General features: G+C 39.6%; 1 protein-coding gene and 2 long non-coding RNA genes across 37 annotated transcripts in view; 1 reads left to right on the top strand and 2 right to left on the bottom strand.

The window, feature by feature from the left end:
* ADGRL2 (adhesion G protein-coupled receptor L2) overlaps window positions 1-24,404 on the top strand; it is a 348,015-nt gene that overhangs the window by 320,015 nt on the left and 3,596 nt on the right. For 7 of the 35 annotated variants that reach the window (XM_083620855.1, XM_083620877.1, XM_083620873.1 and 4 more), the window contains 9 exons: window positions 661-727; window positions 11,950-12,041; window positions 13,122-13,166; window positions 13,491-13,517; window positions 14,160-14,328; window positions 17,664-17,792; window positions 18,954-19,050; window positions 22,064-22,192; window positions 23,218-23,235. In XM_083620855.1, the coding sequence (XP_083476981.1) occupies window positions 661-727; window positions 11,950-12,041; window positions 13,122-13,166; window positions 13,491-13,517; window positions 14,160-14,328; window positions 17,664-17,792; window positions 18,954-19,050; window positions 22,064-22,192; window positions 23,218-23,235 (773 nt within the window). Of the gene's footprint in view, window positions 1-660; window positions 728-11,949; window positions 12,042-13,121; window positions 13,167-13,490; window positions 13,518-14,159; window positions 14,329-17,663; window positions 17,793-18,953; window positions 19,051-22,063; window positions 22,193-22,426; window positions 22,509-23,217; window positions 23,270-24,404 lie in introns of all 35 variants that reach the window. The other 28 variants (XM_083620857.1, XM_083620860.1, XM_083620856.1 and 25 more) reach the window with 9 other exon arrangements.
* On the bottom strand, window positions 5,911-11,395 carry LOC310765651. Its single transcript, XR_014549704.1, has 2 exons — window positions 8,987-11,395; window positions 5,911-6,121 (listed from the first exon to the last, which is right to left on the bottom strand). It is a non-coding gene; the product is annotated as an uncharacterized lncRNA (long non-coding RNA).
* Window positions 17,436-24,404, bottom strand: part of LOC310765649 — a 38,064-nt gene continuing 31,095 nt past the window's right edge. Inside the window, exon 3 of the long non-coding RNA XR_014549702.1 lies at window positions 17,436-17,576. This is a non-coding gene — a long non-coding RNA (uncharacterized lncRNA). The remainder of the gene's footprint in view (window positions 17,577-24,404) is intronic.

Below are 24,404 nucleotides of genomic sequence, written 5' to 3'. Positions count from 1 at the left end.
TAAATAAGCTTGAATGAGAAGCACTGAGAAAGGAAAATGGACGTGGCTTTGAGTTTCATTCTGAGGTTTGATAGGTTCCAGATTTGAAAAGTGTAAAAGGTACTATAGCACCACCATCAATGGGTGGGGGGGGGTCACGTGCAGGTGGTTTGCAGTAGTGTGAAGAAAATGGACTGATAGGCAACAATTAATGAACATAAAGATGAAAGCAGGTGATCTCATAAGAAAGTCTTGTTGAACAGCCTTAAAGCTCAATAAACAGACACATTCTCAAGCATATGCTAGTGTTCAGAATTACATCACCATGCATTTAACTGAAAGAGAGAGTTGCATGGCTGATTTTCTCAACGTAGAACACTTATGGTGTGCTAATGCAGTTTCCCTTGCTGACCATGCCATTGAACGATGTTAATCTCCTCCCACTTGGCACTCCAAATCATGCTCAGGAATAACATACATACAAGGAAGCAAGTCAGCCAGGTGTGTATGGCATCCATTTTCAAGAATAGGTTTCATATGGATGTCCACATGAGGTCACTGCTAAAAGTCACATCATAGCCAGTCCATGTGAATAAGTCCTAAGAGATGTCTACTTTCCATTGGTAACATAGAGTGTATGTGCTATTCTCACACCACTTTTTCTCTTTTTTTCTGTAACAGCTGCTGGCTCAAAGTTGACAACTATTTTATCTGGAGTTTCATTGGGCCTGTTACCTTCATTATTCTGGTAAGAATACTTTCACTTTCCTTTCCACCCATCTGCCTGCCTCTCTCCCAATCCACTTTATTTATTACAGTGGGAATGACTAAAATACTTTGAAAGTCAGGTTATATTTGCTATGAAACTCATAGCAAGAGCCCTTTTGGATAAGACCATAGGCCCATGTTCTCCAGCATCATCTTCTCACTATAACCAACCAGATACTCATGGAAAGCGCACTTCTCATGGTTTGTCTCTGATACCGATACTGGAGGTAGAAGACATCCATCACAACTTCTAGCCACTGAAAGTCTTATTTGTCTAATTGCCTTTTAAAGCTATCCAAGTGGGGGGGGGGAGCACCACGTCATGTGACAGCAAATTCTACTATGCACTGTGTTCATTTTGTCTGTCCCAGTATTCAACACTCCAATATTCAACTTAACTGGATGACCTTGGGTTCCAGTACTGTGAAATACGGAAACCTCTCTCTGTTGTTTGTACACAAATCGGTGAATTTCGGCTAGAGACTTTGTACAATTGTGATGGCATGTGAATCACAAGTCTTAGTTTTGATTTGTGCACAGTGCTATCCCCCCTTGAGATGATACTTTTGGGATTTCTATATTTCCTTCTGGTTTCAAAGCCCTTCAGATATCTTTGTAGAATCATAGAGTCGGAAGGGACCCCAAGGGTTGTCTAGTCCAACCCCCTGCAATGCAGGAACCACAGCTAAAGTATCCCTGACATATCACCATTTATTGAATATTATCTCTGTACCTGCTGAACTAAAACCGTGCTGTTTTAAAAGCAGGACTGTTAATAGGCTTTTATTTATTTACTTTCTTCCTTTTATTATACTCTGCTCTTTATCCAAGAAGTTCAGAGCTTTGTATAGATGGTTTTCAGGTGGTGTCCCACCCATGTACTTGTTTAGGAAAAGACCCTTTTAATTTTAGCAGTTATCATGTGCCTTCAAACTATTCTTCCTCACACATTCTATAATGCAAATGCTAATGATCCTTTTGGGAGGGAAGGTATCATTTTTCATTTTACCAAACATCGCTGCAACATAGCTGATGTGTTGGTGCAAAATTCAGCCTTGTTCAAGAAGAGATTTATCTTCTTGGAGTAGTCTTACAGTCTGAGCCTTTAAGCCACTATATGTATTGAGTCATACCCATGGCACCTAATGTCATTCTGTAGGACTGAGTTGCCAGTCTTTATCCTTGATTGCCAGTTGAGTCCAGAGAAGGCAGGTTTTTTCTCAGCAAAGCTGTACGTTATACGCAGACAAATATTATTGATTTTCCCCATCATGTTCATTGTGTTAATCATACTGTAAATCAGATTATTAAAATGTTTTAAAAAACACTGTACATAATGCACAAAATTTAAATCAGTGGCTTGGCCTGCCCATCCTCCACATTGCAGAACACTCCAGAGAGTCAGGGGATGGACCGCTCTTGCATAGTGTGGGATGTGGTGCAGAGGGAATCAGTATCACTTGTGACTTATACCAATTCTCCCTTGCCATTGCATCCCCTACAACACAACTCATGCCAGTCAGGAAGATTAATCTGTATGTGCAATATTTATCATGATTGAACAGTAAAAAAAACAAAACTATTTGGCTTGATTATTGGCATATGGTATACACAGATTGCACAACATAGCAGTCCGGTGGCAAAATCTGATTCTAGCTATTTCACAGTATGGCTGAGGATTTGACAGGAGGTAAAATACTCCTGTGGTTTAACAGGATTTCTTTCTTCATTCTTGAAGTTCTCACTGGCATATAAGAAGTGTGCATCATAGAACAGGTACATTATTCATATTCACACAACTATAAGGATAGTGTTGTTTTTTTTAAATTTCTCCTTTCATCATCTCAAGTAACATGGCTGATAGAAGCGTGTGCAGAGGAAACATGACACAGCAACTTATTTGAGATATGCCATTATAGATAATATTGGAAGTGATGCTCCCACTCCTGACTTTTTAGATCGTAATTAAAAATGGCAGCTTTTAATTCTGTATAGCAGCATGCAGGATTCCTTGGTATTTTTTGAAAGAAACATTACAGGCTGAATCATCCAACTGAGCACTTCCTTTCCTCATGGTACAATTTCTGTTGTTCGTGGAACACAACACGGAAGCTAGAACCTCACCAAAATAAGCCAAAGCCACTTCCTTTCTCTCCAAAGAGACAAGCCGCTTCTTCCAAAATGTGATTGTTTCATAGTAAGTGAGATAATCTTGCATGTTATGCTTCCCCTTCCTGTTTGAAGCCCTGAGTGTGGCAACAGGAGTTCTGCCACATCAGTAGCAGAGGGCATTGCAGTGTGGCACCACCACTCCTGCTCTCCAGTTGGGCTGTGTCGCTGCTGCTTACCAGGAGGCAGAGGAGTTAGCCAGTAGTGAGCTGGTACAGTGCCCAACACACCGGAGGAACCAATCCAGTTCTCCCGCCAGCGCCTCTGTAGTGTGCCAGCCTCACCGCTGCCTCATCCCTCCTCTCTACCTCCCAGAAAGCAACAATGGTGAAACAAACCAGAGCTCAGGTGAGTGGTGCCAGGCCACCATGCTGTCTGCTACCGCTTCCTAAATTATTAAAAATAATAATAATCCCAGCAAGTAGAACTTCAGTACGCCAGGGAGAAAGTTTCTAGCCCATATTGCGCACTTAGAATGCTGAGGACTGTGAGTGTTTTATGTATTTAAAAATTGCATCTCCTACCTGCAGCCTGAAGTACTAGCCCATTCTGCCACCTCATTCGCACGTAATTCTGTTGCAAGTGGACTGGTCACAGGCGTGGGAATAAAGTAGCTGAAAGTAATGTGAGAGCTAAAGTTCAGTGAGCCAGGGTCTTGGTATGTCTCCTTTCCTTTTTTTTTTTTTTTTTTTACAAAAATAACAGCATCATTTACTGTGAGCAGTACTTTCTTTGGGGTTTTTTCTCTCCCCCCTCCCTCTCTTTCTCTGTCTTTAAATAACATTACACTTTGTGTGGGCCTTGGGCATTGAGGCAGATATTGGTGTTTCCTCATAACCAGGTCAGAGTGAAAATCGGGGTGAGGGACATTTAATCATATTGACCATGTACAGTCAGAGTCTACTATTATTTACCGGCCATGACATTATTATCCTCCTGCAAATCATTTAGACTGAGAAGTGAAAGGCCTTTGGGAGCAGTATTCCCAACTTCAAAAAATATGAAACAGCAGGTAGCAATCACTGCACAGTTCCTGGGAGTAATTCTTCTCTGGCAATTGCTTTGCCCTCTAATCGTACCGACCAAAAGAAAAGGGAGTGTAATGATTTGAGAACAGTGTAATGTGAACAGTGTAACTGCAGAAGAGGTATGGGTGTACATTAATGTATATGCGCCATTCAAGAATTTACTATTACTATCCTTACAAACATATGGTGATGGTTGTATAACAACAACAGCTGCTGCTGTTGCTACTATTTAACGATTTATTTAGCCCCAACAATGTGCTGCAATAATCATGGAATATTTGTTTGCTGGAATGCAACTCTCAATGCAGAGTATGCTAGAGTCGGCCCAATACTGGGCTGCCTTCAACTAAATTATAGAGAAAGTACACCTACTGTGTATGACTCTGTTAGATACCGCGCACTGAAAATGGAGTTTGTGTTTCTAGTCCTTAATAGAAAAGCTCATAATGTGTGAGCTACTTCTAATGGACTTTCAAACTCTACATTATAGGCTGTGCCAAGCTTTCTGGGTCACTATTGAGTATGAAGCACAGAAAAACAACCCCTCATTTCTTCCTTACAAATATGTGGGCACACCCAGCCAGGAAAGGCAAACAGCAGATAGTTAATTCTATATTTACAAAAGCAGCTCCTTAGGCACACCAGATACCCACACTATGTAGTTGTCTACATAGCTGTTTTCCAAGTTTGTGTCTGGGCTTAGGTACCGTTGTCTGACGTGAGTGCACACACACAACCTGAGCCTTCTTGGATACAGTGAGCAGTCTCTTCCTCCACTTCCAATCTGTCCTGCATGCCCACCTCCAACTCTTGACTGCTCGGACCCTTCCTCTTCTCCTTTCCTGGCTCCTGGGTGGCACCCAACCCCCAAAATCTCTGCCCCTCCTCTCCTGGGTTCGCCTCTGCCCCCTTGCCTCCATCACATATTCGTCGGAGTGTTTCCAGTCCCTCTCAATATGTTACCTTGTGCATAACTGTTATCATGTGTACACAGAACACAGATGTGTACACTGAATTAAGAACAATCACACAGTTTTAATTTACTGGCTTTAGAATTTGAGATCTTATTCTTTTCCCACCTCCAGCCCACATACACAAAATTTTAGACTCCTTTGGGGGGAAAGACTAATACACCCATTAAGGAACAGTTAGATAAATTATAGCCTATACTGATCTTAATTGATAAGCTGCAGAAAATAAAAGCCTGAGTGTCGGTGATTTAATGGACCGCTATCAGCATTTATATGATCTGGAGGCTTTAGTCCATTGTAATTCAAGCAAAAGATTTATTTAGTACATTCTCAGATAAGATTCTGTGGCCATGATAATCTAATATAAATTTAGGCACTCATGATCTTGTTGAAATTGGCTGCTAATTTGAGGGAAGGAGATGGGCAGTATAATGTTATCTATTTGTTTTAAAGGAACTGGAAGAAAATTGTGTTCTTTGGGAACAGTAAGTGTTCAAGGGGAAATCTGCAACCGGACGTTCCATTGACTTCGTCCTTTTATCGGAATTTTTGATACACACACCGATTTTTATATAAGCTTTTCTGCCTTCCTTAAAAATAAGAATTGGGCATATTGGTCAGAATTAGGATCTCATTGTTTTGAATGGGATCAAGCACATGCAGCTCTGCACTGCGTTGTTGACTATGTATTTCTGTCTTTCTTGATCACAGCCTTTTTATTTATTGCACGCCTTGCTGTTTTTTGCATTTAAAGTAAATATCACTACCCTCCCTTTCCTTGCCATACGCCCACCCACCCGATGCTTTCCCTCTTAAGGTTAGGTAGGACCGCCTTCCCAAATAACCTTGCCCGTTCTTGGCGCTTTAGGAAATATGCGGCGTTCGGATCCTTGAAGGAGAGCGGTTGACTTTCCTTTCCGACTACGGGGCACCGGGGTTATTGTATCTATGGAAGAAAGCATGTGTGAGAGTAATGAGCAGTGGAACGCCATTAGTATGCCTGAAATGATTTAATGAAAGCTTGGATCATGACACGTCAGGAGCTGTTCTTATCATTTGGACAGCTCCATCTGCATCCTTAATAATTAATTAAGTTCAGGGAGAGTTCAGCTTTGCGCACTCCTTTCGAAGGGCTCCTTCAGACAACACTTCTCGGGCTGCCAGTCCCAGAGAGGAATAGGCTTCTGCTTGGCTAAGAGCAAGGATCTGCGAGATAGAAGAGCAATTTTAGAGCTTGCCTCTGCCAGGTAACAAAAGCTCCAGGGAGGACAAACAGGGTCAGAACATGTGCAGTTCAGCTAGGTTACCTCGGAGTGGTGTTTCTGTTCTTCTGTCTTATCATATCCATGTCAGCACTTCAGGCTGTGTGGAATGAATTTTAAGCTGCTAAGCTCAATGTAATTCAATTGAGCAGCTTGATGGCTTTAATAAAACAAACAGTGCACTCTGGCAAATTCTGGTCAGAAAAGCCCACACTTTTGACTTTTTGTGTTTTGCCTCTTTTTGCTTTAATATAATTCAAGGAGGTTCGAGGTTGGTTAGACTTGTCATTTGTGTTGAGCTCCTGAGAGAGATTCTCATGAGCCTTAGGAATCGCCTGCAGGAAGATGACTGACCCAAAGCGTTCTGGATGTGGTTCTGTTTCATGAATAGGGAAACATATGATCTCTAAAGAGATGACATTACTTCTCTTTAGTGATACTGTCCATCCAAGACAAAGCAACTTTGCAGCGATAGCATAATAGGCATTGGGATTTCATCCATTGGTCAAAGTATTGGCAAATCCTCAGTGTGAATAATGGAAGTTTTAGAAATTTAGGCATAGTTCTTGTGCTGGCGGTATGGAGAGGGGATGTCTGATACTTTATGCTTACCACAGCCTAGAAAAATGAATTCACCATAATGTGATAAACTTTCGTGATTCAAGTACATGTTTCCATAACTGCAGATGCCATGTCTGCAATACACCATTCACTTGTTTATTAGTTTGGTTTATCTTCATTTGTATGCCACTATTTGATTATTCAGAGTGACATATAGCAAATTAAAACAACCACTTTTGGTGGAAGCAGGAGAACTGAAACTAACCCTGAACTGAAACCAGTTCCCCACTACTGCCACTTAAGAGGTGATCAGCATAAAGGTGACATTGTGCCAGGTTGGGCTTATTACATCTTGGTTTTGAAATCCTTTTCTCCATACACATTGCCTCTTCTCTGCCCCTTTCTCAATTACACCAGGAACACTTCAATCAACTGTCCTTTCCCATTATATCTGAACTGGGAAACTATGGTTACCAAGTTCTCAAAACACAGCTTGAAGTTGAAACAAAAAAAAAATTTCCTTCCAGTAGCACCTTAAAGACCAACTAAGTTAGTTCTTGGTATGAGCTTTCGTGTGCATGCACACTTCTTCAGATACACCCGATCAGATGTTTGAGCAGCTTCTTAGAGAAAGTGTTGCATAGTTTTCTTGCATATTCAGTGGGATACGTGGATTGTAGAGGGTTCTTAATTCTAAGACCCTTGGGTATAATGTCCAGGTTCTTGCATTTAGTAAGAAAGAAGATATCAGTCTGTACCTGTGCAAGTTTCTTGGTGAGGTTGATGGACTTCCATTTCATGCGGCTCAATGTGGTGCCTTCCATAGTTCCAGTTACAGATAGGTAGCCGTGTTGGTCTGCCATAGTCAAAACAAAAAAATTTTTTTCCTTCCAGTAGCACCTTAAAGACCAACTAAGTTAGTTCTTGGTATGAGCTTTCGTGTGTATCTGAAGAAGTGTGCATGCACACGAAAGCTCATACCAAGAACTAACTTAGTTGGTCTTTAAGGTGCTACTGGAAGGAAAAAGTTGGTTTAAGATCCTAACTTTTTCTGTACCTGATAACCATGGTTTCCCAGTTCAGACACAATGAGAAACTATGGCTAAGTAAATGATGTCTTGCTTTAATTGCATCGAGGAAAGGGGTTGCATATGCAGGCACAAAGCTTGTTCACAATCTAATATAACAAAGCTTATATCCAAAATATCACTATCCTACACCACACCCAGTTTCACTGGTGCTACCGGATGGGCCTTTTAGCATTTCAGATGGCTTTTGTATAATAATAGTGCAGTAGTAGAAATGGTTTTGTTGACTTTAGTTTACAGAGTTCATAACAGTGTATTGTTTTGGAAAATTGTGGTTTACAAATAAATAAAATATAGACAATATATGTATTGTGCTCACAATGTATTGTGCCTGGGATTTCATGCACGGCTCATATTGTGAGCTGGGACTAGGCATGCAGAAGTCTCCTTCTCCATGCACTTCACCCTCATTCAATAGGTCCACTGTTCTCACACCCTTTGAAAGGAATCATTAATCACAAGAAAATTACAAGATCATTTTATAGTGTTATGACAGTAGAAATCTTTCCGTGAGTCAGTTTGAATCAATTCCTTGAAGGAATCGATTCAGTGGCTTTCAAGGCACACACAATATTAATGTTCTTTAAGAAATTAAGCATTTAAACTGTCATATATATATCACCCAATCACACTTTACAAATATGTGTGATTTCTTAGATAGCAATGAGAAGAATCACGAGAGTGAGGAATAAGCAAAGCATTTTCTTCATATAAAATGCGAGTACAAGTCATTTCTTGTAAGTGTATGCTCTTCAACAAGTTCCTCTGCTCTGCCCCTTTCTGCTTTCCATGTTACATGATATTATGGCAATCTGTCCGAGTTTGTTTACCCTTTGATTAGAGGTGATTTATCTAGAGGAGATGCATTTTCCCAGAGCTCTCACCTACATGGTGATGTTCTTACCAGGTGTGTGTGTTTAATAGCAAAAAAGAGAATACTTTTCTAATGGGTACTTGGAGCATAGGCAAACCAGGACTTCTGAATATTGCTTTCACAGAGCGAACTAGTGTTCTTTGGTTTGCTTGATGCTTTAAATTATATCATATTTCACAGAGATGTGGCGAACAAGTATCTCATGCTTTGTTGTCATATGTCTTAGTTACTTTCCTTTAGAACTACAGTATGTTGTATTCTTAAAGAGACTTTCATTTTCACTTACCATCATATTACAGGACCGTTATCAGCTGAATCAAAGTGCAGTTTTTCTTGTTCTGCCACCCTTTCTCTTTCTTTCACTTTCTATGCTTAAGCAGACACTCATTTTTTTATATCAATCAATAAATTTTATTGTTTATAGCAAATGGCCATCACAATCCAATATGAGCACAAATCACACAACTACAAAAGACACTGTATGCTCCAGACCAGGAAAAATCCACAATGTCCAAAATTTAGGAACATTTCTTCTACTCAGCACCCCTAGGGATTGGCACTATTCAGAAATGTTGCCCTTATCTTTCTGGTTTTTATTTATGACCCCCACCCCCCAAAGGATTCTACTACTTTGGGCTGATTCTTTTGGCACTTTCAACCACTTTCAAATCTGATTAGCTGTCTACTGGCATGAGTAGTGTGATGATATCATTGACCCCAGTTATGGATAGTGTTTGCTGTCTTTGGGGGTGGAGGAAGAGATGTTTGCTGTAGGGAGGTAGGAGGGCTTGCTTCATAAACCATAATTGGTTTCCACAGCTGATACCCACAGGGATCTGGCTGATGTTATAGCATCTATGGCAACCCTCAACTCCTGCCACTGAGGAATGCAGTTGGAAGTAGCATACGGCTTAAAGGCCCAATTAGGGCCACCATTCCAGCATTAAATGAAGTAATGAAGTCATGATCCTGGACACTCTAGTAGCAAAGTAGAAAGCAAAGCTATGCCAACAGAAACAAGAGATATTATCATAGCAGCATGGACAACCACATCCACAGTATCCATGGAAATCTTGTACCAACACTGGTCGCAGCCAGGCAATTTATAGTGACTTCAGGGGTGCTGTGATGCTATCACAGAAACCGTTCCACCCCCCACCCCCCAGTCATGAGCATGCTTGCAGGAAGAGATATTTGTGTCTCAGAAGCATCCATGACTCACTGGTTAGGAGGACAGCAGCTGATCCCTGCAGCCACAGTGGCATCAGCAGGATTTTGGATTTCAAGGCAGCCAAAATACAGAATCAGAAGCAGCCTGAAATTGTAACACTTTTTGCCAGAACCAAACAGTGCCACTCCAGTTAAAGCAGGCAGCCAGTTTGTATAAACCAGAGTGTAGAAGGCTTGGGTATAGAAACTACAGGATGATGGCCTCACCGTCCCTTCCTTTGATAGAATTCTTAGTTAATATTCATAACAATGCATATAAAAGATGTGCGTTACTGTCTGCGTAAGGGTGCAGCCATTTTGCAAGGGAGAAAAGATAGCCAATTCTGCTAGGTAGAATACACAGCAAAACAGCAAGGACAAAAAAGAAAGCATTGTGAGCTGCCTGGTTGCTATAGAGTACAAAATAAATGTATTATTTACACTATGGCTTTACAGGGAAGTGGAAAGGGCAGTCATTGCTAATTCCTGCAGTTGCAACAGGGGATCAAACTGGCTTCAGTTTAACTCCCAGTATTGGTTGTAGTTTATTGTCAAGTAGTTCTTATGTAAACTAGGTCATTAACATTGTGAAATTATTATTCTGCTTTGGGTGTCCCATGCTTACTATAATCAATTGTTCTTTCTCCATGATAATAACAGCACCAGCATTTGAGATGAGTTTGTTATGTGAACCAGATTAATTTCACCTTGAGTTTCTATTCTCTTGATCTATAATGGCTTATTCAAAACCTGGCTAGTTCAGAATTTCCTTGTTTTATTACACATTATTTATATCACAGGCATGTAAAGAATCCACATACAGGGCTCATTTATATGTAATGCTTAGTTCAGTACTATATGATTGAGTCGGAATGAACCCAAGCAAAACATCCGACCGCGTTCTCCCCTCCTCCTCCTTCTCTCACATGGCAAGGAGGAAGCCTGGTTGGTTGTTAAGTTCAAACCAGGGGATCTGGTTTAAAACAAGCTCTGCTAAGTTTCCAAAGTAGCCAATTTCAGACCATGAACTGTTAAGCTGTCAAGGCCAGGCTGAACACTGATGAGTGGGTAGGGCTGCCATACGTCTGGATTTGTGGGGTGTGGGTGTGTGGGGTGTGTGTGTCTTCCTAACTTCCTACTTTTTGAAATATGGCAACCCTATGAGTGGGGCCTCTCTGTTGCTGCAACTGCCTCATTGGGTGCACTCCTAGAGGTAGCTGAGAAATGCAGGACTGATACACACATTTTCCTAACTTGTAGGTGTAGTTTTGACATTCCTTGCCTGACAGTGCCGTGACAGAAGTTGGCTTGTTAAACTAACCAGAGTTTGTTTTAAAACAGGATCCCTGGCTGAAACATAAAGGCACACCGGGATTCTTCAAAACTGAAACTAGACCCTTTCAACATTGTTCTGCTGGCAGCATTGCAGGCGTGCACAGTTGCACAAGTCCAACACAGTGCTCATTCTGGCTCATCCACAAAGCAGTAAACTGTGGCAGCTGTAACAGGGGAACACTGCCGTTCTGACTTTCCTTTCTTGGTAATTTAGTAGGAGACTTGGGTTCAGGACTCCCAACTTGAAGGGCCATTTCATAAACTAGGCAATGGCTTACCTCAAGTCACCACCAAGTGCACACTCAACATGGAGCAGTAGCCGGTATTCACACTTTAATTTTTTAGATGGACACATGAAGCATCTTAGGTGTACATTTAAAAAAACATTGAAATATGTTTCCTAATGTTATTTTGCATAGGAATGTTTAACATTAGGCAGTATGAAGCACAAATAAACTCAAACCAAAACATCAAACCAAAATGAACAATATTACAAGATGTGCACTGAGTGAGAGTGGCTGGGCTTTGGCCATTCTTGATCTAATCTTTCTTTGCAGCCGCTTTGTGCAGACTGTTCTCTCACCGGCCCCAGAATAATTTGGAAAATAACCACTTTTTTTAACTTTTTTTGTTTAGTCTAGAGCATCATCATTACCTAACTTGTTACTTGAAGTAGTTTAATTTCATTGCTATCTGTTTTGACAGCTGAATATTATCTTCCTGGTGATCACACTGTACAAAATGGTGAAGCACTCAAACACTTTGAAACCAGACTCTAGCAGGTTGGAAAACATTAAGTAAGTGCTTTGTGTTTGAATCAAGAACTGTGATTATTTTTTCTGATTGTTCCAACTGATTGAAAGCTCCCCCCTTCCATTAGCAACACAAGGCTTTGTTTCCCAGCACCCACAGATGTCAATTACAAGTAAACAGCACCAATCCTGCTCTCGTCATATTTGTTGCTATAATGAAACAGTCAACACTTGAAATTAAGTAACTTCTGCTTGGAACAATGGCCAAGAATTTGTTTTGGTGCATTCATGGAGATTCCTCAGCAATGTAGCAAGTTCATTTGCATTTAAAATGCAGCTCCCAAACGATGTTCCTCTTTGCATGGCTGGTGTTGTTCTGCTGAGTATGTTTCGTTAAATTATTTTCAGATGCTAGTGATTCTCAGCGGTTTCCCCATTCATAATCCCACTCCCCTAAGAGAATTTGCTTCTACTTCTTTTGTTATCTTGAAGATTATCTGTTGCTTTTCATGCAAATTTAACAAATATTTACTTTTATCCTGTGACTACACAAGAATCACAATATTCCCTTTCTTGAAAGTAGAGCAATGGGTTATTATTCTTAATGAGAATCTTACAGTGGTAGATCATGCTTTAGGTCAGAGGTAGGCAAGATAAGATTCCACTGTCCAGTTCCAGTCCAAGCATCCCTTATGTGGGTAAAGGGAAGGAACAGATTTCTGGGAGGGAGGTCTTTGGGTTGGTTGGGTGAGATAAACACTTTGGACTTACATTGCCTACCCCTGCTTTAGATCATTCTATATTTAGACTGGAATTGTTTTGCTAGACTTAAGAGGGACAGGACTTTCCCCCCTAATCATAAGCACTCTTACTTGGAGGTCAGATCCACTGACGTCATTGGCACTCCCAAGTGAAATGTGCTTAGTAGTGGGCTCTTGAATTGTCTTTGAATGCAGAATATGGCAGGGGCAGATTTGCAACAAAGCTAGCATTACAAACTAGAAGATGCTTAGATAGGTCACAATATCAGCTTCATTGCATGTTGCATGTTAAGAGAGAGAGCTAATCTTTAGCACCTCTCTTTTCTTCCTTTTCTTCCTCTTTCTGTCTTCTCATCCACACCAGTAATTACCGTGTTTGTGATGGCTACTATAATACGGACTTACCTGGGTAAGATAGAACCCTACATTAACAAATTTAAAGCATGACTTTTTAATTTTTATTTTTTAAAAAAACAACAACAACTTTACAAATTTGGACAATTTTCTGGATTGTCCATAATTTTAATTAACAACTTTGGAGATAATCTAATTTGCTAAACTATTTCCAACTATTATATGCTTTTTATTATTTTAAACTGCTTGCGTCTGCACTTTGAATTTTCTAATTTTAACTAATTTTTGTATAAAATTACTAAAAATGCTTTCTTATTAATTTCAATTTAAATTCTGTCTAATGATTTTGTTTCTCTTTTCTGCTTATAATGCTTTCTAGCTATGAAGATAATAAGCCATTTATCAAGTAAGATCATTAGTTAGATGTGGAATGCACTGAATAAACCCCTTTCCCCTTCATTCTGTGCTGTCCTCTGCAATTTCTCCCCCCCCCCGAAACTATTCATGACAAAATATCCTTCAAAGACTTTCTTTTGTGATTAAATCCATATATTTGTCACATTTCAGTAAGGCACTTTCATATGAAAGTTAGACTATCTAGTTTAGCAGAGTCTTCAAACTTTAGGTTATCAGCTTTTGATCTGCCATTTAACTTTTGTGTATTTGTGTTATTTGTGTATGTGTGTGTCAGATGCAAGCACAATTGTTAAAATATGGGCACCCATTAGTGGTTAAAAGAGACCTTCAAATCTCCAAATATACACGCATACATACAGATAAAGCAAAGGGGTTTCTGGACCTGGTACTAGAGCATTGCATTTTAAAATAACTACCGCTGCTGTTTTCATTGGAAACTAAAACGGAATTGCTCTTTCTATAATAGATAAAAGGTTAAAGCCAATAATTTATAATTATATATGACTAAAAACCTAGTAAAAATAAATTGCAGCAAGTAAACTTTTAATATACAATTTTGCAATGTGCTTTTTTTAAAAAAACCAAAACAAAACAAAACGACAGTGTTACTTAAATTGCTTTTCTTTTTCAGGTCTTGGGCCCTAGGTGCATTTGCTCTCCTGTGTCTTCTGGGCCTAACATGGTCTTTTGGACTGCTTTATGTCAACGATGAGACCATTGTGATGGCATACCTCTTCACAGTATTTAATTCTTTCCAAGGAATGTTTATTTTCATCTTTCATTGTGCACTCCAAAAGAAAGTGAGTCATTGCACATATACACTTCCTCTGTATCTCCAAAATATTTCCAGTATCTCTTTTTAAACAAGGCATTATATATCAGTAGTGCATAGACAGGTGGAAGGTAGTGCTCTGTTGTTTAACTTGTGATCCAGCTGCCAACAAAACTGCTGTTAGAAGTCCTGATTGTTAGGTTACTTTTACCCATTCTTCTGCATTCTTGCGATACTCCCCCTAGGTGGCAGTGTCACAGACGAAAGTGAACACACGCCAATAATTGGGATTGTCTGGATGTAGTAAATTCCACGTTACCATGTTTAATGTAGGGGAATCAGAGCAGAATTCTATATGTGTCTATTCCAAAGATCTCAAATGAGATCAATGGGGCTATTTTCCAGGCAACTTCTTACTAATCCTAGTGCCAATGACTTGCAAGGCAAGTTGGGCCATAAACTAGACATGTAAACGTGCCTATCTTTAAAAAAAGCTGCAAAGCCACTTAAGAACATGGCCATAGCAGCAGGGGAGGGGGGTGGCAGCTGCCCTCCCAAATCAAATAAATCAATAAAAATACTTAACTAACAAGAGGTTTTTCCCCACTAACATGAAGTCTGGCTATGCCCATGCTTAGAAAGCAAATAAATAAATAAATGGAATCAGAAAACATTCTAAAAATGGATGGGTTTTGTTGTTCAACAAACATTTATGGCCTCTGTTATGCAGCATGGAACAAATAAGTATATTGTGTTTAACTATTAAAACAGGGTAGCAGCAGTTCCTCTCCCCTGAAACGTATTGGTGGATGGGGAGGCACTGTTAGCCATTGATCAACCCCTGTAGCACTTCTTTCTTTTCATCTGTGATTTTTCTGGCTGATGGTAGATTTGTTCATTATGAGGTGAAGCTTTTAGCAAAAGTTGATCCCCAGCAGGGCTCTTTTCTTTCCACCCTCCAAGAGCAGGATTGTACTTAGATATAGGTAAAATACTATTTATAATCAGCATTTTAAAGAGAACTGTGAAAATCAAATTACTGTTCACACATTGGGATCCCTGATTCATAGGACATTTCATTAATTTGAGATCATTGGATAAAATGCATGCTGATTATTGGCTGGTAGTTTGATAAGAGTTGAATCAGAAGTAGCCTTTTGTATTTGAAATGAAGTTGGCATTTCATTATTATTTTTACAACTGGTATACTCTCCAGTTCGAGTGTGGCTGCTATGATACAGGCAAAGTGATTTGCGTCATGAAATAGGGAATTGCCAATTGGACAGTAGGTATTTCCTCTGAATTAGAGGAATGGAATGAATATTTGAAACATTTTAAAATGAAAATAGTCAAGATACAAATGCTTCCTAGACTAGGCTATTATAAAACAATTGTTGTTGTTTTAAAAAGCCCCAATAACATCAAAAGGCACATTGCCTTTATTCCTTATTTGAATTATGTATTGTTTTTATACTATGTTGCAGTAGTCAGAAGCAATATTAAGTGCCAGTTGAGCATGGATAAAGCTTAACCTTCGCACAAGATGTTTCATACCTGCAAGAAACATTCAGGTTGCCGTTTAAGCTTTAAAAAGTTTCAGTGTCTTTCCCTGGATATCATTCTACTTCTGTATACATAGCTAATGTGTTCTTTTTATTCTGTTATTACTAGTTGGCCACTAAATTGAACAGAGAAATAGAATTGTGAAAGTGAAAACTATTATGTTTCTAGTCCTGACAAGATGATAGTGCTGTTACTTCCTTCAGTTTTGAACAAGCTGTAATTTAGAAATAATGACAGTGGAATGTGCTGCACTGACAGATAATGTACATTCACAGCAGTATAGACATTAGGCAAAAATCAGCCCCAGGGGGTGGTATTTGGGAGGCAGGGGGAATTAAAAAGACGGTGACAGTCGCTGGTCACACACACACACAAAATTTTGCAGCTTATATAGGAAACCCATACTATGCCCATTCTCACCCCTGGCCTAAATTTCTAAGGCCATTAAAATCTTTTAGGCTGTAAACCTATATAAACCTGAGAGTAAGCTCCATTTAAACTGATTTGGACTTGTTTCTGACTTGACATGCATAGTATTAATCTTATTTCCCTGGGGGTATTAGCATCATTCACTTAGCTATATATTTTTGTGAACTTAATCACACTAGACATTGAAATGCAACTTTATTTTGTGCCGTCCAAATAAATTCAATCCCAAATATGTATCCTTGAAATTAGCAGTGTAGCTCCCAGTAGTGGTCAGTGGGGATGGCAGCACTTACCTAATCTCCCATCACCTAGGTTTACTGTGGAGGAGCGAGTGAGGTTGGCATGATGCAAATGCACCAGTGGGAGCACCAGATCGTCTCCACCGATGCATTTGCATCATGGTAACCTCACCATAGGTAATGGACGTGGGTGGCGCTGTGGGTTAAACCACAGAGCCTAGGACTTGCCGATCAGAAGGCTGGCGGTTCGAATCCCCGCGATGGGGTGAGCTCCCGTTGCTCGGTCCCTGCTCCTGCCAACCTAGCAGTTCGAAAGCACGTCAAAGTGCAAGTAGATAAATAGGTACCGCTCTGGTGGGAAGGAAAACGGCATTTCTGTGCGCTGCTCTGGTTTGCCAGAAGCGGCTTAGTCATGCTGGCCACGTGACCCGGAAGCTGTACGCCGGCTCCCTCAGCCAATAAAGTGAGATGAGCGCCACAACCCCAGAGTCGGTCACGACTGGACCTAATAGTCAGGGGTCCCTTTACCTTTTTAACCTCACCGCTGGGCTCCCCATAAACCTTGGATGCACTGGTGAAGTTGTTGTTCCATTTCCCAAGCCACTACAACTATGGTGCCCAGCTGTCTTCATTGCTCTCGTTCCACTTTGTTAGCCAACAGAGCTGCTTGGCACAGACTGGCTCTCTTCAAGCCATAAGTGGTCACACCAGAGTACGTCTGGAATTGTTTGCAGTGTACTGGGAAAACCAGTCGAGACACAACCTCCACCTGGTCATGGTTCAAAGCCACACTGGAATGTGAATCATGGGGGACATTTTGTCTATGATTTCCTTCTACCTGCAGTTCCCCAGCTAGGAAGATAACTAGAGAAAGGATAATTGCAAGGCGTAAGAGAGGCAAGGATTTTGTGCTTCACTGACATGCTTTTAATTTTGTAAAAATTTAATACATTTTTCTTAATTTTCTTGGAAATATAAAATTGGCCCTGTTTCAGAAGGCCTTGTTTACCTTTGCTGTCTGCCTCAGATCTCAGGAGCAAGTAGGCTAGAAATATACAGATAGATACATACAGAAATAGATTATTTAAAAATGAAAGCATGAATATTTATGAGCATCGTTATTAACATACAGGTACGTAAGGAGTACGGCAAGTGCTTCAGACATTCGTATTGCTGTGGAGGATTGCCAACAGAGAGCCCACACAGTTCAGTAAAGGCATCGACTACAAGAACTAGTGCTCGCTATTCCTCTGGCACTCAGGTAACAAACATTTTGACAGAACCTTTTAATGACAGCATCTTTTAATTAACCTTGCTTATAAAAAGCCCACTGAGATGTGTTCCATTCAGATGCACTAATTGTGTTCTCATTATAATAGCCTTGATGACAATTGCATGCTTTTTTAATATATTCTGGGCCTGATTCTAAACATTCCTTCAAGGTTAAGCTTCATAGTAGTTATTTATTTTTTAGTTTTTAAAAAAGAAGACACTAACAACAAACTCTCTTATTGGTCCATAAGCAGAGTTAGAGCTTACTTATGGCCAGAAAGTGGCCAAGAGATGTGATTTTTAATAGCGTGTATAGTCAGCAGTAAGTCTGAGACATGCTTAATATAAATCAGTTCGGGAGACTACATGTTTCACAAATGACTTTCCATTTTACAAAGGTAAATATAACCATTTTCAGGAAGTTTTCCCGTATGCATAATAATACTACAAGTAGAGAAAGATAGTAGCCTGATTGGACTGCCTGTTTGATCAGTGACACTAAAGATAAATACATTGTTACCCTTCCTTTGAAAAAGAAGTCCAAACATTTGCTTTCTGTTAAATTTATTTATTTTTTAATGCAACTAAAGAAGCAACCATCAAATGCATTCAACCTCATTTTTCTTTATGTAGCCTAGGCCAGTTCCCTTATCAAATGCTGCAGCTCCAAAAGACCTTCCTAAACTTTAATGCCAGAGCTCAGCTAAAAGAACGTGCATTAGATGACTTTCCAGTCTTAATAATTAAGTGCATCACTTCCCTCTACACTTTGGGACTGAAGTTAGTTGCAACTCAGCTTGGGCACAAGACTGTCCAGCACTAAGTGCTCAGGCTGAAGAGAAAGATACCCAGCAGCATGAACCAACTGATGTCCTAAGTGGCCACCAAAGAACCAGAAACTAGTTTGAAGCCAAGCGTACCACAGCCAGTTCCATACTCCTCTCCAATACTTTGGTCGTAAGAACATGCATCGCGGCAGGCATGACAGAGAAGTAGGTTAACAGTGCAATTCTGTGCATGCTGACTTGCAAGTAAGCCCCACCGTGTTCACTGGGTCTTACTCCAAGGTACGCTTCCGTAGGATTGTAGCTAAATGTGCCAGGTTGCCATGTAAGATGTGACAACTATGCCCTATTTCTTCCGTTAACAGAGCCGAATAAGGAGGATGTGGAATGACACTGTGAGAAAACAATCTGAATCATCCTTTATCTCAGGTGATATCAATAGCACTTCAACACTTAATCAAGGTCAGTTGCTGGACACATCACACTCTAGTTTTGTTCTTTCGGCGGTATTTTTTTCAAATAAGAATTTAGGAGAATTGGGTTGCAGTAAATAAATCAAATAAGCAGATGTGCTCTGGGGTAGGTAGGTTAAATATCTCAGCATTGGAATGGAAGCACACACACACACATTGTATAAAATTATAGCTCAACTCGGTCTTGAACACATTTAAACCTTAGTTCCCTCATGCTCTTTGCTCAGGATTGAATCTGACATTCTTATTCATGGAAATCTTATTTAAATAAGTCTCATCAATAATTTAAACATAAAAGCAAGAACATAATTTTAAACTTTTGCTAACCTTTGTAGTCTAAAACTGAAACAGAACTATACCAGCACAGTGACATTGTAAATGCATAAGATTTCCATATGCGGACATTTTGCCTGTGAAATCAAATTGACATCAGCTCTATACAAAAGACATCTGCAAATAGGGTTTCCCCCACAGTATAGTTTTGATCATATCTATAACGTACAGCATTTGTCTGCCACATGACAACCTGAAAAGAAGTAAGGGAGGGGAAAGCCACAGAACAGACTTAAGATGTCTGGTCACAGTTTTATCACTATAACTCAGATTGAATGTTCTCAGGCATTCAAGACTTCACAGAAGTATACTAAATGATTATGAAGGCTACCCATGCCATCTCCAGCAGTAAACTAACCAAAGCTTCTCATCCAAATCTTAATATATTAATAGACACTTTCTCAAAAAATACTAATGTACAACTATGTACCCCCAGATACATATGGAAATCCACCTTTGGAATAAATCTAGATCTGCTACCCCCAGCCTAGCGCTGTCCAGATGTTTTGAACCAACAATCAGCCCTTCGGCCACAGCCAGCTTTTCTGGCAAATTGAAAATGCTACTAGGGTAGGGGACCACTGTGATTTTAACAAGGAAAAAAAATAACCCAATTACAGCCTCCCTCTCTCCCTTCCCAGAGGAAGTAACCTCTTATCTAGGCTGTTACCACGTTTTTCTGAATGTTGTATCCCCCTGATGCCACAATAGAAAGTTTCCATTCCTTCAGGGATTGGTGTTGGGGTAGTGGAGCCAGAATGTCTTTTGTTCAAAATCATGGTACAACCAATCTGAGATGCTTCTTTCTCCGTAAAGAAATAGGAAATGCATGTAGAATAGCTGCTGGCTGACATTTATCCCTGGCAAGCAACATCTGAATAGGCCCCAAGCCAGATTTTATTTTATTTTTTAAATGGCGTGTGAATAGAACATATAGCACTTCTTTTTGTTGGAAGAAGTAGAAAATCGTCCATTGTCTGACTGGTTGTACTGCCAGCATCTCCTCCAGTTTCCTTGCAATTCTAGGGTCTGCTGTATTGAGCTAGCTAGTTGGGCACAATCTTTAAGAGAAAACAGCAAGTCCCATTTGAAAGCTTCCACTAATTTCCGTGAGTTTTTGTGCACTGGGACTTTCCCTGTGAAATGTGCTCTGAACTTCTAGTAGCCAGTGCTGCATTTTTCAGTTAATAATAATAATAAAAAAGACCATGACCTTTGAGTTCTCAGAGCCAACACACTAGAGTTAGAGAATCGTTAGTCTTTCCTCCACAGCGCAGAAATTAAGACAGAGGTGGGGAATTATGGTAATTAGCTGAAATTGCCATGTGGTGTAAAGTTTGCAATGTACAGCATAGGGGAAGATTCTTTGAATTGCACTTTCTTGTATTTAGATTGCATCTTTAAAAAAACTGTGAAAATCAAATAAATGAAACCAAACACCAAATAAGATTAACATAATCTGTCAGTAAAGCAATTCCCTGAACTGCAGGATTTTTGCTACCTACAGTAATAATATTTTGAGTAGTGATAAAGGCATTAATATTTAAAATGTAATATCTGCTGCTATTGCCACAATGAGAACCTAATCAATTTAAATTTTGTATGTAAATTTTTTGGCTGCTCTCTATCTCATTCTGGACATGTAATATATTCAGACAACATCCACCTCTCCTACCCACTGTCACACTGCTCAACAGAACGGCACTTTCGCCTTGCTTGTGTATATATGATGCATTTGGGCCCACAAAGACTGCACCATAATTCCATCTCCCCTGACAACTGTATTAATTTAAGATACCCAAGATCAATATGGGTTTTCAAATGCCTAGTTTTTAACAAATTGCTTAGAAACTTTCTCTGCTTCTTTAGAGGGCATATGCAAAAAGTGTTGATGCATTGGGATTGAAATTGCAGAAATAAGCTGTTTGCTCTAGCTTTCAGTGTGTTCATTTAAGATTATTGTTGCAGGGAGGACAGACATAACTTAAACATAACTCACTTAAAAATTCTAACAGATAGCGTTGCAGCATGAATTCGTTTCTCCCATAAGAATTTATGAATGATTTGCCCTCAACTCCAACCCCCCACCCCCTCCATGCCTCCCCTTAAGCATGCGCTCCTTTGCAGCATATAACAAGAAAGGCTTCATGCAGCTTGCCATCACTTACCTTTGGCTGAAGAGGTTGTTTTTCACTTGCTCTCCCCCCCCCCCCCCGGCTAAGTTAGTAATAAACCCTGTAGGTTTCCGAGATTGACCGGCGTGGCTCTAAATTAACACAATTTTGATTTCTCTATTACGGCGCCTATTACCCATGCTTAAGGTTAGAGACATTAAGCTGTAACATCTTGAAATAGAACATTGGTCTTTGCGTTTAATTGCTATTCTTGTTTTAACAGTGATTTTGTATAAATTAGCAAATGTCATTCTTAGCAGGTGTTTACTTTGGGGATTTGGCCAGCACCTGTGAATTACTGAACTCTAACTACATTTTCCCTCTCGTCCGTTAAATTAGTAGTTCAAATACATTCAGAAATGTTCGGCTGAATCAAATTTGACAAGATATACACGACTCATGATGACATTTTTGTAAAAAAATATATATACTTTATTGGAACTGTCAGAATCAAATTAAGGAGCTGATGTCTCTCTTTCTGTTTCTTTGCTTTAGGAATGACTGGCAATTACCTACTAACAAACCCTCTTCTTCGACCACACGGCACTAACAATCCTTATAACACATTGCTCGCTGAAACCGTTGTATGTAATGCCCCTTCAGCTCCTGTGTTTAACTCACCAGGTGTGCCCACACTTTGGGATATGTTGCTTTTGCTTTTGTTTCTTGATGGTATTTTGCTCAGAGCCTCCGTCGGTTAATTTGGCCGGACACCTAGAATTGCCGTCCATATATTTCTTTCTCTCCGTCGAGAAGTACTGCTGATAACGCCAGGCTTGTAAAACTGCACTATATTATAGTGATAATGCCTTTGCCATAATAGTATTTGCCAATAATCCTCCCATGTTTTTAACACAGGTGGCATAAATCTTAATATACTATTACAGGACTGACACTCCATGGTCCGAGAGCCCATCTTCAAGATATATATCACTTAGAGGTATCATGTCTATGCAATATAAAATTAATCTGAAGCTTGCTGAGAAACAATCTGCTTACGGAGTTGATCAGACAATTAAACGCACAAAGAGGCATATTGACACCCGGATCGTCCTGGTGTGGGAAACTGAATCCGGAGTCATATTTAGAGGCAAACTATAGTATAGTGCAGCTTTATAGGAACTCTCCATTCCCCCTTTGGCTAGAATTAGAAGAACATCGTTTATGTGGGATGCACAAGTCTGATCCTAAGACTTATTTGCTGTACCAGCAACTAGATGCTTAGGATGGGACGTACCTCCTGCTCTGCTACGAGCAACTGTCTCCTAACTTGACACTGCTCTGATGCATTATTTAGTTGCCAGTACATTAATTCAGCGCTACGGGCAGCGATGGTAGCATCAGGATGTCAAGGCTTTATTACTAACCCCACCTTTGTTATACTGTACTATCCAACTGCTTTTCTTAACTTCTGAGCCAGTTCAAAAATTAATGCATCTTTATTAATTATTAGTGGAATAAGCCATCAAATATACTAGCCTCGAATGTAATTGAAATTCTGTGTTAAGAATTTTATACTTTGTTATATATCTATATAGCTATATATAAAAAGCTGTTGTTACATGTCAAAGTTCCTTATTCTTTAAAACTGAACTGCAGTTTCTATGTTCATTCTCGTGTTTTCTTACTTTCCTTATGCTTTCCTCTAGCAACCTACAGAGAGACAAGTATGGGAGTAAAACTTAACTTTGCCTATCAAATGTAAATTTTTTCAGCATGATTTTTAATGGGCACAATTAAAATATAACTAGCGGTCATGAAGTAGACTCAGCGGGCAAGTGGTTCACAATTTGCAAATGAAATATTTCCACGCTCAAACAGTACATGTGTACTGCTTTTCGGAGAACAATCTAAAAAAATAATAATCAAAAATCAAATCACAAGAGGTCTGTAGCAAGCCCTATTGGTAACTTATGATATCCAATGCTGAAATAATTTGCTGCTTAAAACCAGAGCACAGTTGAGCAGAAATGCTTAATAATTGACTTAACATTTCCACATTCCCACAGTAATCTTGCTACAGGCTATGAAAGACTTCAAGTGAATTACCTGATCACGGGCAACTAAACTTGCCTCTTTAAAACTGGTTGAAGTACATTCAAGTGTGCTTAACTCTGCAGTACATCATAGAAAATTCATTTTGGATTATTAAATATGCTTCAATATCTCTTTAATAGAGGATAAAGTATTAGATTATTAAAAAGAGAGAAAGAGAGAGAGAATGCCTTCAGAGGGGAAATTAATGCCGGCATGTGGTCCAAGTGTTGCCTCTCTCTTATAAATGCCATATGTTTCATATGGATAAAGCTTTTGCAAGAAAGATCAGGGAACATATATGAAAATACCCAGCTACAAAAGTTGTTTAATCAAAGCCTAGAGAGGCTTTCAAAGAATTGCTATCCTTTTAACTAATTCAGTACGCATGGATGGCTAGAACAACACAATACAAGATTAGCGGCAGTTATTCCACTTAAAAAAAAAAAAGTATTCTTTGACCAAAGAACAGTTACTTTTGGGCATCAACCCAATCTTTCTATCTTTATAGAAGCAACTTGAATTTTCTTGCTTAAGCTGCAGCTTTAAGTGCAGTCTGAAAGTAAAACAGGAAACGTTCTTAGAGGCACACACAATCTTTTATTTCTCTGTAACAACTCCAAGCCTTGCATGTGATGCAGCAGCCTCACAGTGGTCAGTTCCATTCCAACAACAGTATTTCATTCTTTCTTAATTTCGCCCCCCCCCTCCAAACATTGCTCTAGAATTCTAAAAGCGATTCTTCTAAAAGTTCACTAACAAACCATCTAACTTTATCCATGATACATGCCATTCAGTTTCT

The sequence above is a fragment of the Podarcis filfolensis genome, assembly GCF_964270895.1.
Source record: "Podarcis filfolensis genome assembly, chromosome: 6".
NCBI lineage: Eukaryota > Metazoa > Chordata > Lepidosauria > Squamata > Lacertidae > Podarcis > Podarcis filfolensis.
Note: the sequence above shows the minus strand (reverse complement) of the source record. Positions and strands in the feature narration are given on the sequence as shown.